At 35.3% G+C, this 18,004-nt stretch overlaps 1 protein-coding gene across 2 annotated transcripts in view; it reads right to left on the reverse strand.

Moving 5' to 3' along the window:
- LOC118187003 (RAB6-interacting golgin-like) overlaps nt 1-16,697 on the reverse strand; it is a 48,737-nt gene extending 32,040 nt beyond the window's left edge. For both annotated transcript variants that reach the window (XM_035357179.2, XM_085825902.1), the window contains exon 1: nt 16,451-16,697. In XM_035357179.2, the coding sequence (XP_035213070.2) occupies nt 16,451-16,556 (106 nt within the window). In that variant the 5' untranslated portion in view covers nt 16,557-16,697. The remainder of the gene's footprint in view (nt 1-16,450) is intronic.
- Between the last annotated feature and the right edge of the window lie 1,307 nt (nt 16,698-18,004).

Consider the following 18,004-nt stretch of genomic DNA (forward strand, 5'->3'; position numbering starts at 1 on the left):
AAAGTCTTTAATCCGGACTCGTCGGGACTTCGGCGATTCCGGATTATCGATTTTTCCGGATTATAGATCATTAGTTTAAATCTAGTAAGATGACATGTAAAAATTATAAAATTAAAAATATGAAACCGTAATTTATGAAATAAAGAGCAATTATGATCTAAAGGGTATCAAAATTTACAAAAAAAAAAAAAAACTTAATAATTATTTGTTAACTTTATTAAACATTTCTTTCAACACGTGCATGCGTAAAGCATATATTACGCATAGTCGGAATTAGAAAATTGCAACCAAAAAACTATTTAATTTGTATTCGTGATATTTATAATGACGAGGAATTTGATTTAAATCATATCAAAGACGGACTACATCGAGATGAAATACCACATTTAGTAAGGAATTATAAGCTGAATAAAATAAAAACATCTGCCCTGAAGATAAGGATAGTGCTGACAGATTACCTTCCAGTTCATAGCACGCCGCGACATCTCCCCACCCCCGCACAGAGCAGCGTGAAATTGATAAAATGATTTCGGAATGGTTAGAAAAACAAAAGATATGCCTTCATTCATTTTTTTCAGCAATTCCACTTTTTGTTTGATGGACATCGAAACATGCTTTCCCTTTGTAGATCCTTTTGCAGCTCCAGCATCGGAAATTCTATTTGACATAATCAAAAGTTCCAACTTACTTTTATAAAATTGCTCTAACAGTCTGCAAAAAATAATAAGCCGGATCCAATTAGAAGATTAAGGAACAATGCAATCTGCAACATTAACTGAAATAGATAATTAGATAATTTTAGCTTAGCTTATACCGTCCGATATACATTAAACTCACATGCATAAACGTATTATGCACATGCGCACACGCATATGTGCAGAAAGTTTGTGGCTTTGAGGTTCGGATTATAGATCATTCTGGATTAACGACTTTTCACTGTATATATATCTGGTTATCTTATAAGAAAAATTTATATCTTTAAATATATTGAAATATTTTTGTAATTGAACTGTATCATGAATTTCCAATTAGTTAAAATGTGAATGATATGTAGTCTATGATCATTTGGTGGTCGTGTGTGCTTAATGCATGATATAATTAAAGAAAATAAGAGTAGACAATCTCCTATAACAAAAGAATATATTAAGTACTAAATTACGATTTAAATTACATTGCAGAGATCAACACAGAGCTCGGAACACAGTTCGTGCTAGCGTCGCGTACACTTGTCCGACGAGAAGTCTGAGTGAGTAAAAATGTCGCTTTGCTGCTCCGATTAAGAACTGGATTTTACACGTGGCGCCATCTCATGAATAGAAGTTGAAGTATCTGTCGGAACGCCACAGTACTCCCCCCCAAGTACCATCGGTACGTTATAAGTACTTTGGGTTAAATTTAACCTTTCTTCCAGATCTGGTAGTTTTAGGTTGCTCTTTAACGGGATGTAAGCTTTCTTCCGGGAGTGATGTTGATGAGGAAGTTGTTGGATCTTGCATTAGAAATGCTGGTTTGAGACGATCGATTCCAATCACTGATTGTTTGCCATTGCAGGTGATGGTGAAATGTTTCGGTGTTCGTTTGACAACTTTGAATGGACCATCATATGAAGGTGTTAAAGTTGGCTTAATTGCATCGTTGCGCACGAATACGTGCGAAGATGTCTCAAGCGCAGGATGTACAAAATAGCTTGGCTGGTTATGCGAAGATGCTGGGGTTGGCGAGATATTGCTCATGGTCTCACGTAAACGTTGAAGGAATGTTGGAGGGTCGATAACTGGAGTAGATTCTGAGTGAAAGAATTCACCTGGCAGATGGAGGGTTGCACCATATAACATTTCAGCACAAGTGCTACCAATGTCTTCTTTGAATGCTGTGCGAAGACCAAGCAAGACTAGAGGTAAGGCTTCTGTCCAGTGTGTGCTACTGTGGCACTTCAGACCTTGTTTGAGAGATCGGTGAAAGCGTTCCACCATGCCATTTCCAGATGGATTTTATGGTGTTGTGCGAATATGGCGAATGCCAAGAAGGGAGGTGAGGGATGCGAACAAGTGACATTGAAATTGTCGGCCTTGGTCAGTAGTGATGGTGGTAGGCATGCCAAATCTTGAAAGCCACTGGGAGATGAATGCTCGAGCTACAGTTTCAGCGGATATATTTTCAATAGGAATGGCTTCAGGCGATCTTGTGTACCGATCAATACAAGTGAGGAGGTAAGTGTAACCATTTGAAGGAGGCAATGGGCCAACCAAGTCTAAGTGTACATGATCAAAGCGTCTTGCTGGAAGGTTAAATTGTTGAATGGGACTGTGAGTGTGACGGGATACTTTACACCGTTGACATCTAATACATGAACGAGTCCATTCTGTGATGTCTTGATTCATGGCTGGCCAGACAAATCTGTCTGCTATCAGCTTTTTGGTGGCACGGATTCCAGGATGTGCCAAATTGTGCAAGGCATTAAACACTTCACGTCTAAAATTGACAGGAATATAGGGACGTATTCTATTGTTCTCTATGTCACAGTAAATTTTAAGCATTGGATCAATGTGCAGCAGTTGTAACTGAAGGGAGGTTTGTGGATTTGAGATTAGGTTCTTGAGTTCCTCATCATGCAATTGAGCTTTTGCAATTTCAGAGAAATCTGGGGTAGTGAGGTTGATATTGTTTACCCGAGACAAGGCATCAGCGACACAATTATCAGTACCAGAGACATATCTGATATCTGTACTAAACTGGGCGATGAAATCCAGATGTCGAAGCTGACGAGGAGAACATGAGTCAGAGTTTTTTCTAAAAGCGAAGGTTAATGGTCGATGATCGGTGAAAATGATGAAGTCGTGTCCTTCCAAGTTGTGCCGGAAGTATTTAACAGCACAGTACACAGCAAGTAGCTCTCTGTCATATGTGCTGTATTTCCTTTCTGCAGTAGTGAGTTTTCTGGAAAAGAATGCCATTGGGGAAAGTCCTTTAGTGGTATGGGCTTGAAGCACTGCTCCTATGGCCGTGTCAGATGCATCTACCATTATAGAGAGCTGATCACTAGGTGAGTGATAAGAAAGTGTGGCTGCATTTGCCAGATCGTGTTTGCATTGCATGAATGCTGCAGATGCAGATTCAGTCCAAGGGACAGCTCGTTGATCGTTTTTTTTTGCTATTCTTCAGAAACTCATGTAGGCAGGCTTGTGTTTTTGCGGCATTTGGCAGAAAGCGTCGGTAGAAATTTAACATTGCTAGAAAACGCTTCAGTTCAGAGATGGTTTTGGGCTGAGGTAGGTCGTTAATTGCTTTGACTCTTTCCGGTAAAGGTTTGACTCCATTCTGGGTAATAAGACATTCAAGAAAGGAAACTGAGGGTTGACCAAGTACACATTTGGATGGATTTAGTTTTAATCCATGATCTTTAAGGCGAGTGAAAATCTGACGCAGATGTTGAAAATGTTCTTCCGCATCTGTAGATGCAACCAGGATATCATCAAAATATGGGATGCAGAAATCGAGACCAGACAGTACTTGGTGTATGAAACGCTGAAATGTTTGGCCAGCATTGCGAAGGCCAAATGGCATATATAAGTACTCAAAGAGACCAAATGGTGTAGTCACTGCGGTCTTAGGCACATCTTCAGCATGCACTGGGATCTGATGATATGCTCTGGCAAGATCGAGGGTAGAAAATATGTTTGTTCCATGAAAAAGATGGGTACAGTCTTGGATATGTGGGACTGGATATCTGTCAGGGACTGTGACGGCATTAAGTCGACGATAATCTCCACAAGGCCACCAGTCACCATTAAACTTTTTAACCATGTGAAGTGGACTGGCCCATGGACTTTTAGATGGGCGAATGGTTCCCTGTGCTAGCATGAATTCAAATTCTTTGCGAGCAGCTTTTAGCATCTCTGGAGAAAGACGACGAGGCTTGAAAAATACAGGTGGGCCATGTGTTTCAATGTGATGATACACTTCTGGCTGATGAGTATGCTGCCCTGATTTGGATGGGTTTAAAATGTCAGGGAATTCTGCTAATAACCGATGAAACCGTGTGCTGCCCAATAAAACACTTATGTTGGTAGGTACGTTTGATACGTGAGAAGCTTGGCCCTGTGATGTCAGCTGAGTTGTAGCATCAATTAAGCAATTATTCTTGACATCCACTAGAAGGTGGAAATGTGTCAAGAAGTCGACACCAATAATTGCTTGAGTTACATCCGCAATAATAAAAGGCCAGTTGAAAGTCCGGCGCAAGTTTAAATCAAGTGTCAATAGTTTGGTGCCGTAGGTTGCAATTTGGGTACCATTGACTGCATACAGTACAAGTTTATTAAGTTGGTGAGCATATATTTTAGTTCTCGGGAGCACTGATATGTCAGCTCCAGTATCTACTAGAAAACATAACTGAGTTGAACGATCGTGGCGGACATTCTGTTGGCCAGCAGAAGACCGCCCATTTAGTTTCCCACTTGTACAAAAGTGCATGGAGGGGCACACTTGCGAGCTTGAGAGCCAAAATTCATATGATAAAAACATATGCCACTTGTGGGTTCTTTGTACTGCGTTCGAGTATTATGACGAGATTGACTCCTGCTTCGGGCACGAAATTTATTACGTGGGCCCTGATTTGATCGATTGTATCTCCGTGAAGCATGAAGACTTGTAGAGAGTTCAGATACTTTTTTGGTCAATTCAGCCACTTGTTGTTCGAGGGATGAACTGGAAGGTGCAGCATTAGCAGCACTGACATAAGCTGGAGTAACAAGTTCATTAATTTTGTCAGCCATTGCTGCTAAACGGGTTAGATCTTCATTGGAAGCAGCAAGAATTATTTGTATGTTATTAGGGAGACGCGAAAGCCATAGTGACTTCAACAAGTCGTCACTATAATGGCTTCCTGCCAGATCACGCATTCGTGACAGCAAGTATGAAGGTCGCTGATCTCCAAGTTCAAGTCCTTGTAGTAAAGTACGTATTTTTGAAGATTCACTTTCTGAATAGATTTCAATGAGCCGCTGTTTCAGTTTGGAGTATTTATCACAATCAGGTGGTTTGAGAATTAAGTCATGCACTGAATTCAGAATATCAGACTGAATTGCTGCAACTACATGGTTGAATTTTGTAGAATCCTCACTAATGCGAGCGATAGAAAATTGTGCTTCGATCTGAGCGAACCACAATGAAGGATTATTTTTCCAGAAAGGCGGTGGCTTCACCGCAACGCGTGTGATTTGTGGCTCTGATGGAATATCGTCAGGCATACTGATAGATAATTTTCACTTTAATTAATAAACACTTATCAGCACAAATATTGTAGCATGAGGATACACTATTGATATTTTACCATGATAACAATAAATATTTTAACCATGCAGAAAAAATTTACGTAACGATACACACACAAATAATACAGGGTCAGCAATTACACACACAAATAATACAGGATCAGCAATTACACACACAAATAATATTTTACCGAAATGCATTTGAAAAGAAACCCTTATTTGAGAAAAAAAAAGTGATGCGTTCATTTTGTATTGCGCACACACAAAATCACCACTTCACACTGCTAAGGCACTTTCGAAGGAAAAAGGAAATCACTCCTGTAGCACGTGGGAAAGAAATTCACTACTTTCGAACACTGAGGGAAGAATTTTGCCGTAGCACGTTGCAGAAAAATTACTGATGTAGCACATTTAGCGAAGATCACTGTTGTAGCACATTTGTCGTTGAATGATCGAAGAATTATTGAACGACTGGCGAAGTCAGCGGAACGGAACAGATCACATTGATGATTTGCTGAAGCTCCTTGCGATGATATGCACGACTTTGAAAAAAACACAAGCAATATATATCAATACTTCTAGAAATAATTGAAGGGGCACATTGTAGCATATGTTTAATGTCCATATTCGTTGTTATTTTTAGTCAGTTCTTCAGAATGCCTTGGATGCACGTGGCTTAGGGTCGTTGAAAATCCATTCTCAGTAGCGTGCTCAGTCAAAAGGTCACCACTTTTGGTGGTCGTGTGTGCTTAATGCATGATATAATTAAAGAAAATAAGAGTAGACAATCTCCTATAACAAAAGAATATATTAAGTACTAAATTACAATTTAAATTACATTGCAGAGATCAACACAGAGCTCGGAACACAGTTCGTGCTAGCGTCGCGTACACTTGTCCGACGAGAAGTCTGAGTGAGTAAAAATGTCGCTTTGCTGCTCCGATTAAGAACTGGATTTTACACGTGGCGCCATCTCATGAATAGAAGTTGAAGTATCTGTCGGAACGCCACAATCACTGATTAATATTAAGATTACTAATTCTGTATTCCCATCTCCTGAGAGTGTGTAGATTACCTTGACTTGTTAACTGTTTTAGTCATATCTTTCTTATAAGAACAATAAATTCTAAGGTTATCTAAAAACTTGAATGTTTGTTTCATGTATGCTTGTTCATTTTTATTCACTTTCTATGTTTACCCACAGCTTCATAGGGTTGTTTTGATAATAGTAACACAACGCACAAAATATGTGACTTAGTAAATGAATTCATGACTGGGTCATCGCTGTAACTTACCACACTATAGAACATTGTGCCCACTGTTGAGGGGTGCCTCCTTTTTGCAAGGTAAAGGTTTGATTCAGTTTAATTTTACCACCAATTAACTAATTTAACTTGTTACAGTTAACTCAAAAATAAATAGGTGCTGTAACACAAATATTAATAGAATACATTTTCAGCATGCAGGTATATCAACACTAGTTGAATGAGTTTCTTCATAATGAATATCATATGGTTTGAAGAAAGAGGTAGAATGGCTGAATCAACCATAAAATCTTTATTAAGCTGAATAATTAACAGTGAACTAAATTGCAGTAAATTTTCTGATGCCATTAAAAATAACAAAAAACTTTTGAAAAGAGTTCTCACAAAACCAGCTTTGAGGCTTAACCCGCCAACTCTGATGGATGTTTGAATAATGCGTTCACTTTTTATCCTGAATATACATAGGAAATGTTCTTATCGCACTGGCAAAAACTGGGATCTTGACTATGATCAATTAAGCAAAAAAGGTGTTTTTTAGCCCAAAGGTGCAGTTTACTCAGAAGAACTGTTAATTTCATTCTGGCATTTTGCATTGGTACACTATAATGGCATTTCACTCTTCAAATTGTTGCCACCAAATAATAAAACCCTGCATTATATTTAAAGAAATTAAATAATAAAGAATTTGCATGAATGTATGCATGTTTCTTGCACTGTAAAAAAACAATGATACCTAGAGACATCAAATTTTGAATAACGTAATCCTCCACTTAAATATTTTTGGGCATCTGGAAGCCCAAATTTGGAATTTGTTTTATTATCTATTTCATATTTTGTAAAATTTTAATAAATTTTTGATTAACAAACTCAATGATTTCAAAGCGAGCAATGGCAACAGTGTAAACATGATATTTAATAAATAAAGGTACCATACAAAACGTTAAATAAATACCCCTTTGGGCATAATATAAAATCTGAAAACATTAAGATTTTTTTTACTGCTTTAATAAATTTTATACCTGCAGTCAAAGAGTTAAGAAATTGTCATACTGAGTTACAATACAAAAACATGTTTATCATGTAATCTTATGTTTCAACAACTGTGTATTTAATGCTGAATACGTTGTAGCGTCAGAGCTATCAGTTGCTAATATAGGTTCCACCTCCAGTTAGCAATAAAATTACTTGAGCTTGCCTTACATCTAGCCCAAAGCAGGTGTTTAAAAAGGCCACAGCCATCATAGCTGCACCTAACATAAATATTTTAGCTGTAAAATAAAAATGAAATCTACTCTCTCAAGCATGCACCAGTTTTTAAAGAGTTTGGGCTACCAAATATCTTTCAACATGATAAAAGAGGTAAGATTTTCGTATTTCCACACCAAGAACAAACTCATATAAAATAGGTCAATTTTTGTCCCACCAACATCCAACCTCTTCAGTTTTAACACCAAATAGTATACCCTATTTTCCAATCGAATCTTCCCTCACTGAAAGTGGGTGAAGATCATTCATACTGAAACAAATGATTAGAAATGTTTCAAAAAAGTGACTCTACAAAAATCCAGACTTCATCAAATAAAAATAAACTTAAATGCAAATGATTCCTCACCTAATTTACTTACACTAAAAATTTCAAATTCACTGGTAAAATTTTCATGCACCTTGTATATAAATTTCAACTTGATAAATTAATTAACTAAAGAGTTTATGGACTATGCATTTTTTTCATGATTAAGGAGACAACCAATGTTAAATTTAAAGAAACAAATTTATTTACAAAATTTAAAACTTTAACTTCTTTTAATTAACTAACTGAGCAAGTTGGCTCTGAGTATAATTAGCCAAATAAGCCTTAATTAATTGAACAGTTTCCATTAGGTACATAGCAGAAATTTAGAATAAGATTAACTTAATTATATGCAACAATGCACACTAGCACTTCAATTCGGTTGAAAAGGTGAAACTAATTGCCTGCAGGTGGTTATAGAACACTAAAATAAACCTTGATGAACAAAGAATGCTAAAATTGGTACTGCAATGAAAGAGATACTTCAAGAGTCTCAGTTCTTAAATTCAAAACAACAAAGGCATATAATTTTGAAAATTTATTATACTGTAATATTCATTAAACATTTAGAGGGAAAAAAAAAGGAAGTGCTTTATTTTATTATACTATTTCTTATATGGTTATTTAATATATACTTGTGTAATAAAACATGGGTGGGTGTGCGCAATAAGCCAGAAATACTTTATAAACGTGCAGGAGGAAATGTGTGATCTGAAAAGGAATATAAAATTAAAAGTAACTTACCATCAAAGGATGACAATTAAAATAATGCAAATTAAGTAATATTTACTATATCTTGACATCATTAATTTTTTAATTAACACCAGCATAATTAAGTAAATATTGCCAAACAGAAGCTTATTAACCGTGATCATACAGCGGCAGAAAGAAACAGTCCTACCATTTTGAATCTTAACCTTTCGTACAAGAAATGTATAATATTCCAATCAAAGTAAATCTTAGTCCATCATCTATAAACAAAGTTTCATGATAAAAATAATCAAATTTTTTAACAAAGGAAATTGAGTTGACTGGTTATTCCAATATATTTTTGAAGAAACACAAGGCAAATATTCGTATCATCAGGAAAGTGCAACACGTGCATATGAAGTCCTTTCGAGGATATTTCAAGTTGTAGAACATCATTAGTTTACTGCAGAAGTCAGCATCTAGATAATTTTAGTTGAATCTTCAGTACCAATTTCTATTTTCTAGCAGAAACGCATTACTTTACAAACAATATGAAGATGGCAGTCAAAACAGGAACGAAAAGGAACAAAATGGCATACAAACTTCATCCGAGGTGAGAACGGCCAGAAGCCGTCCTACACCTTTGAAGCCCAGCAGCAGCAGAAGGAGAAACCGGATGTAGCTGTCAATTTTGCTCTGCCATTGAGTGGTCACAGTGACCAGACTTGATGTTGAATAAATGTGGAGGCTTGCCTGCACAACTTGTAATACTGTGCACTTAAAATGATTAATTTTTGCATCATACATAAAAAATTTCCAGATAGTCATCAAAAATATCACTCTGAATTTCAAACAAATAGTTTTTACATTTTATCTACTGGAAATTTTACTGAAAATATGCAACTTGGAAAAATATTTGGCTAATCTTTGGAATATGGTAACAGGTAGTTTGGCAACATTTTGGTAAGGCAATAAAGGTTACTAGCTAGGACTTTAGCAATAATCTGAGAAGTACACAGTTCGAATCACAGATTATTTTGTCTCAGAAAAATGAGAGATCATGAGACATGCAATGTGACATTTTCCGGAAAATTTCAATCGGGATTTTAGCTAATAAGCACTTAGAAAAAATTTCACTGCTAAAGTGCAGAATCACCCACTTATTTGTTTGGCACTTTTACAAGAGTAAGAAGAATTGGATTCTTGTCAATTTTCTTTGACTTTTAAAGTGAAAATAGGTCAATGTGTACATGGATAAAGTCAAGAGTGTGCGCAATGCCATTTTTGTGCAATTCTGGGATGTTTTTTTAAGTGAAAATAGGTTGACGTGTACATAGATACCGTGTATATGCAATTCTTAAAAACACGGCAAGCAGTGGGCTATTCTACACTTTCTCCCAATTTTGCACCTAATCTTCGTCATGATTAAGCACTTTTGTTCCAAGTTCTAGCATAAGCGTAATTCAGCTAGCAGATTGTTGGGGAAAATTTTGAGTAAAAAAAAAAAAAAAAAAAAAAAAAAAAAAAAAAAAAAAAGCCTTTACTTCGTGAAAACAAAATGGCATCCAAAAAAAAAAAAAAAAACTAGCAGGTTGCTGTAGTAGGGTTGGTCACCAAAGTTTCGCCAAGTTACCATAATCCGAAGATTTACCAAATATTCAAATACTCCTTATCTGAAATCTTCCTTCTGATATTATATAATGAAAAGGGAGAGACTACATTTAAATTCTATATCAAATTTATTAAATTACTAGATAACAGAAATTATGGTACAATTCCGTTTCAGGGACCGTAAAAAATTGCAGCAAAAATGCATGCGCAAAATCTAGCAAACTCGCCCATTAAACAGCACACCACATCTCGCGAACGCGCTGATTTCAAATTGCATAAGTTTTAGATAGTTCTATATTTGTAAGTTGCCATTGGAATAATAGTTTAATTTTTTAATTCTCTTTTTGATAAAGCTATGGATCTTACAATTTGGGAATTGCCGAGTGAAGAAAAGTCTGCAATAGAATTTTTTCAAAAAAAAAAAAGGTGGTACTTTTCCTGTTTCGCCAGCACAAAGCTCGCCAAGCAGACTTTGTTGGCAACAACACACATTATACACCTAAAAAATGTTAATTCTAAGAATTTTTTACTTTAAATTTTTTATGTCTCATTTTAATATCGTTTAAAATTTTATAAAAAGCCAATAAATAAACACAAATTTGTAAAAAGACATTAATTTAAGAATTTACTATGCTTTCATGGTTTAACTTCCTGATTCGCCACTTCATATCACGTGACCCCAAGTGATCTCATCTCACGTAAACTACACAACAGAAATCTAATTCTCTCAGTAATTATCTGCATCATCTGCCGAAAACCCATTGTTGCATGAAAACACGTCCAACATTATTCTTTCTTTTACTGAAAAGGCTTTCGTCTACTTCAGTAGTTTTGCCAGATCCCCCAATTTTAGACTTGGACCGAGCAATTAAAGCTGCGGCACACACCTCACGCATGTAACTGTTCCAGTGTACAACTGTACTATAGTTCATCTTGAGCTGGAGTTCACAAAATTCAACAGATATCATTTCCTGACACCAAAAATAGATGAACCTAATGGCTGTAAGGAAGGGGATTTTCGATCCTTCAAACCAATTTTGACTTCTTAATCTTTTCCTCTCATTACAGGTTTCTTTCCTGCACCGCCATTTTGCTACAGAGTTATCGCTAAAGCATAATTTCATCTCATTGATTGTTCAAATATAATTTTCTATCATGAATGATGCCTTTTTGGTACTTTTCCATTTTGCCAGTGCAAACGATAAAGTCGCCAACAATGGTACAACTGATGCCAAACGGAATATCTTTGCTGGTAACCTTTTACGCCTCATTTCCAAAACATGTCGTAGCCATTTCTTATCAGATTGATTGTTTCTTTCAATACTTGCATACAATTACGTAGAATTTTTACAAGATAGTTAAATTTTATGCCCTAAGACCATTCATGGTAATTAAGTCAATTAGAGTACAATCACACCGCTCACCCAAAAATAAAGAAAAGGCAAAATCAAGGGTTAAATTCATCATATTTAATGAGAATGCACTAGCGAAGTAAAGCACTGTGATTTTATATAATTTCTGAGTAAGCTATTCGTACGAATTGAAATAAATCTTGCATTTAAACTTGTATTCCAAATTAAGATTTGACTTGAAATTAATGTATATAATTACTGGATTAGATTTTTGTAGCGTAGTTTATGTGATATGAGATCACTTGGAGTCACGTGATACGAATCGGCAAATCAGGATGTTGAACCATGAAAGCACAGTAAATTCTTAAATTAATGCCTTTTTATAAAATTTTAAACCATATTAAAATGTTTATGCTTTCAAAATAAAAAATTGGAAGCACTTCTGCAGAGGATCCGTTAAATGTAAACATCACCAAAATTGGCGATAACAGTTCAAAGTTGGTAACCCGGCGAATTCGGTGGTCGTAGGTAGCAACCTGATTCTTCAAACGCTTAGACAACGAATCTGTTCTCGCATGTTCTGTGCGTGCTCTGTTTTGCCGCTGTCTGGTGGTGCATCACTACCGGATGAGCAGGTGAAATTGCGGCGGAGGGGGAGGGGGCTTATTGATAATTGGTAACACGCCTGTTTAGAGTAGTATGACTGTGTTCTTAATAATTAAAAGACTAAACACTCAGAACCATAGGGTACCCGAGTCCTAAAACATGATTAACGTGGGCCGCAATAATATAAGGTTTAAATAATTAACTAAAGTTTTTATTTTTATTACTCTTATTTTTATCTAAAATAATAGGAATTACATCACTTTGCTTAAAAATTTGACATATTTTTAATGTATCTTAGCAATTACCTTTCAGAAGATGCTAGGTGTTTATATATGATAGATGATTAGAATGAAATAAAGAAGTAATAATGAATAAAAAAAGTATTATTGGTTCTCTGAGATGAGATTAAAAAAAAAAAAATTTTTAAGATTTTTTATTGGTCATCAAAGTTAGTAAACCACTGCTTTGAGTAATTAATCAAAGTTTGACTTTTGAAAGATAACAAAATGTATAATGTTCTTATAGTTTTATTTACAATGCTACTCTAAAGGATTTGAATATTATTGAAGATTCTTGGCAATGTCCAGTTTATTGTGAAAAAGGCAGTTGTTTCAAAATAAAATATTTTAAGCTATCAGCAAGTAAATTCAAAAAATAACTTTGAAAATTGCTTGCATAAAATGGATATTTGAAATGTATTATTCTGTAATGAATCCATTAATCTATTATATGTACAGTAGCACTTAACATATGAAGCACAATTTTGGGAATATTGACAAGCAAAGCACTTAATGAAAAAGACACTTTTAAATGTACTAAAATATTAGTATCTGTATGAACAACAGAGAATATATGTAATGAATAATACCATAACCAAATACCTATATAAACAAAACAAAATTAAGTATTCTCATCCTCGACACTTGAAAAAGTAATCCTGCTGTGCAACATTTAGTGAATTTCTGATTGCATGATATTGCAAGCATTTTTTTAGATTTTTCCTACTAGTGGTTAAGATCATTGAATACTGGTAGTTTGATCTGTGTTCATATCATGGTTAAAGGGCTGGCTGCATGGTTGATTTTTCTAGTTTTCCTCATATGTAATGTAAATACAAGCCAGTTTCCCTTAGAATGTTCATAAAGGCATCCTTCTTCAGGTCAACAGCTGGTATGCTTTGCCATATTCGAATAACCTAAACTTTCCTTCAGATTATACATTAAAAGGTTATATCTGTAGTAAGCAGGACAATGATCATTCAGCTTCTATCTGTGTGGAAGGAGTATATTTAAAACATGTCAGAACCATGGGATTCATAACAAAATCGACCATTAATCTTGAACATTTTATCAAGTGTGCCGTTTTTCTTACGTTATGGGTTTCACTAACAAGATATTCATACTTTTGTTCAAGTTCACAAGCAGTTCAGCAATACAGTTGCTGGATACTGGTAGTTTGATCCTAGTTTGAATCTTCAGTACTCAGTATCTTGGGCCATCACACTGTCATGGCCCCTAAAGCTATTACTGCTTGGCATAATATAAACAAAGCATTTACGACTCATTTATGATACAACATTCTGAGAAGTGTTTCATCTGCCTTTCTCATACACCTGAATGCATCATTCAGAAGAAAATGATGTTGCTGCATTTAATTTCATCAGGCCTGATGAAAGGTCTAGAATGCTGCAAGTGCTGGTTTTTTCCCACATCTGTTATAAGGAGAAATAATTTCAGCGATATCCTGGAACTAGAATTATCTGTGTTCATAATGTAACAAAGTCGATGAGCACAGTATGCATGTCGATGAAGTGAGATAACAGATATCTATGTGAACTCATGTTATGCGCAAATCGCGTGATATTCCTTTACATTTTATTTATACAAATACAGTATACATTGTATAGCCAAAACAAAAATGAATATATATTTACAATATACATTATGTATTGCATAGTAAAATCCTAAATATATTTTGATAATTTTCTGAATAGAATAATATATATCTATATAAAAGCTTTAAACAGGTAGCTGTTCACTGGCCATAGTTTGTCCATCCATGAACTCAACTTTCGGATTTGATAGAGTGAGATTGTGACTACATTTTCAGTAACTTATTTGATAAAATTATGATTTGAAAATTCAAAATAGATTTAAAATCAGAAGATGAATTTAAAAGAAATACTGTGCCTAAATATATTATAAATAATAATTAATGAGGCCACCAGCGGCCGAGCGGTAAAAGCTGCTGAACACTGGTAGTTCGATCCTGGGTTCAAGTCCCGGCGAACGGGCTGGCTGCATGCGCGTTTTCGTGATTTCCCCATGTGTAACATGGATACGAGCCAGTTTCCCTTAAAAAGACCTGTACAGGGCATCCCTCCCTTTCCATGGAGTGCCTAAGGGCGGAGCACGTAATAAGAAAAAAATAAAAATAATTAATAACAAAAAAATTAAGTAATCATATAATAAATATATGCAATATCACACTTACATGATAATTTATACAAAACTATTCCTACATGATTTTTCAATGAAATTTTTTTCTTATTCATTGATCACTCAGCATAGCTCTCCAATAACAATAACCGAAATCAGGTTAGGGTTTGAGGGTTAGTTAAGGAATATTTTGAGTTTAAAATTGCTGGTGGCATGTATCTGTTTGGTTTGATGTGTTTTAATTATGTCAAAGCATGCAAAAAATATCTGCGTAAGAGAAGGTGTGCCTTTGAGGAGAACTTTATAAGGGATTTTTGGCTTTGCATTCCTGTAACATATTGAAGCACCGTGAAAACACCCATGCAATTAGCTGTCTTTTTTTAGATTAGGACCTAAATCAAACTACCAGAATTCAGTCACAGAACATCAGTTGGAAAGTAATGAATCATAGTATGCTTGTTAGAGTTACATGCAAAAAAGTTAAATTCATGTTTCTGAGGTTAGCATGATTGTTAATAAAAATAGTGGATATGTTAGTTTTTATTTTATGACACATGCACACATTTATTTATGCATGCATAAGTAAGTCAGAGCAGAATATAATTTATTCCTATACAAACTTTATTTTTTACCTAGTCAAACAGTTGCAATAGTTTATATTTCAATGAAAACATTGTTTATTTCATATATGTGATGAGAATTTATTTTCACTCATACTTTGGAAAGTATTTTGAAATTATGTAATGAAGGTACAAGTAGTAAAAGTGCCTTTTTGTTTTTCTTGTGTTTTGACAATTTCCCAAGAAACTGCACTGTTAAAAACAGGAATATTTTCTAATTTTATATTCTTAAAGCATATTTAAAGAAAGATATGAATTTCACTAAGTTATTTTCAACAAATTGATAACTTTGCCATGAAAGACTCGTTACTTGCTGTGATCTGCAAATATGATCTGGTTCTGTTTTAAATGGAGAAGACATGTATGTATCACCAAAATAGCTAATGAACAGTCAATTACGATCAACGCATTTCGCAGAAATTCGTTAACAGGCTGTTTTTCATTACAAACAGGAAATAGCATACTGCAAGCCAGAGGTAATATGGAGTTAGGGGATCTATGGGAACATACTATCCAGTCCTTTCATGCTATTAACGATTTTCAGTTTACGGTTTGGATTACAGTTAACCTTTTTAAATATCTTGTAACGTAACTATACACCGCTAAACTCATGGCCGATTAGCCGTTGACGAGCTTGGCGAGTAAATACGCTTCGCCGCCAACGGATCCTCTCCGGAAGAAAACCCAAAACTAATGTTTGTTAACGTTTTTAATGTGTATACTGTATGTTTTCGCCAAGTCTGCTTGGCGAGATTTGCGTCGGCAAAACGGAAAAATACCAAAAAAATTTTTGAATTATATTTAAATGAAATATAAAATTCACCCCATAGATGTAATTTGCTTCTACATCTTCTCCTTTGCGAGCAAATTATCTTCAAAAATATATACGTATCATGCATGTAAGTTTATAGGGGAGAGGAAATAACAAACGAATAATGATACAATAGAAAAAATTAAACAATCACTACTTTTTTTGTATCATAATGATATAAAATTAAAACGTAAAAGCAGAAATTTCACATTACCAGTGATGTCACAGGAACTGTCACCGCAGAGGTTGGGAACCGTGGGATTTAATTTTATTTTTTCTATATCCTCGTCAGTGAATCCAGCCCAGCTTCTTGAAGACATGATGGGCTTGCCTTAAATTTAAATGTGTACTTCATTCAGCGAAAGAAATCAGACCTAAAAAGACAATGAACTCTATTGTCTAACAACAACAAACCGGATACTTAAAATGCACCATACAAAACAATTGTAGGCAGACAGACAACGAAGACAAATGTCTTGTTTTGCACTCGCTAAATCTTTTCACCCGTAGAACGAAAAATCAAGCTTATATGCGAAAAATAATGAAGAGCAGGTTGGTGTAGCAGCAGGGTGCCTGGGTCTAAGACCCAACACCACATCGAAGAATGGTGTTGTTTACGAATTGTATAGGAAAATAACTTGTACACTGAATAACTTGTACAGCTTACACATAATAAATTCAAGAAATGTATACACAAACATATTTACATGACTAATTTCTCAGCATTAGATGCGACGTTTTTAAACCCAGATAAAAAAAGTTGGTTAAAAACAATTATGGGCCTGATTAAGATAGCGAACACGAAAGAGAAGCGCTAAGGAACTTGTACCAGAGTGTAATGAACGGTGTGACAACTAACGGAGAAGTCCGTTCTTCCCCTTTTGTTTGAATGTTATTACAATCAAAACTCTTTTCAACATCAATATAAATTAACATAAATACTTTTTTTTAACATACCAAAAATTATACCAAGTTATACAAGAAGAATATTAACGATTAAGGTTCAAATAAACCAGAGTCGTAGCTAGGGTTTTCAGCGCCCAGGGACAACTGAAAATTTCGCGCCCCCTACTTCTTGCCAAGGATGGAAAACATTTAATTCTAAAATGTCGTAACATCAGTTTGGCGTTCCTTAGATTCTGCGCCCGGGGACAGATGCCCCTCCTTGCCCCCCTCTAGCTACGCCCCTGAAATAAACTAAAGTTAAGTTCTGTCGAAATCTCGCAGTTAATTTATCAGTCCTACCAATGCTAGTGGTTATCACACCTCTCGTAGCCGTCGGAATATCTAGAACCAACGGATTTTTGTACTTCAGAGAATCGACAGTCAGTATATTTAGATCTAGATCAGAAACAGTAGGAACTTGTTTCGCGTTCGGCATTTCTGGATCAGAAGTAACAGCAGTATTAATATCAGGAGAAAGTGAACTACATTCTGTCTTTGGTATATATTCTCCTAAGTGGTCGAACTATTTATCACATTGAAGTTTTCAGTCGTGCAACTCGGATGTTGCCATCCTTCCCTGGATAAATATCTAGTACAATGGCCAGAAGGTTTGCCTCTTAAAGTCACTCTCAAGAAGAACTATATCGCCAATACGGATTTGGATATATTTTCTCCCCGTTTTGCAGTTTTTATTTCGCTTTCTTTTACGAAATCGCTTTCTGAGATTTTCTCTCAATATTTGAAGATATCTTCATCGTTTCTTTAAATCCTGTTTGTCAATTAGATCTAGGTCTGTTAGACCAACTGTATAAATATTCTGTAG

Source organism: Stegodyphus dumicola, chromosome 10, assembly GCF_044657685.1.
Source record: "Stegodyphus dumicola isolate Sdum_Otavi_A_Nest chromosome 10, ASM4465768v1".
NCBI classification, from domain to species: domain Eukaryota; kingdom Metazoa; phylum Arthropoda; class Arachnida; order Araneae; family Eresidae; genus Stegodyphus; species Stegodyphus dumicola.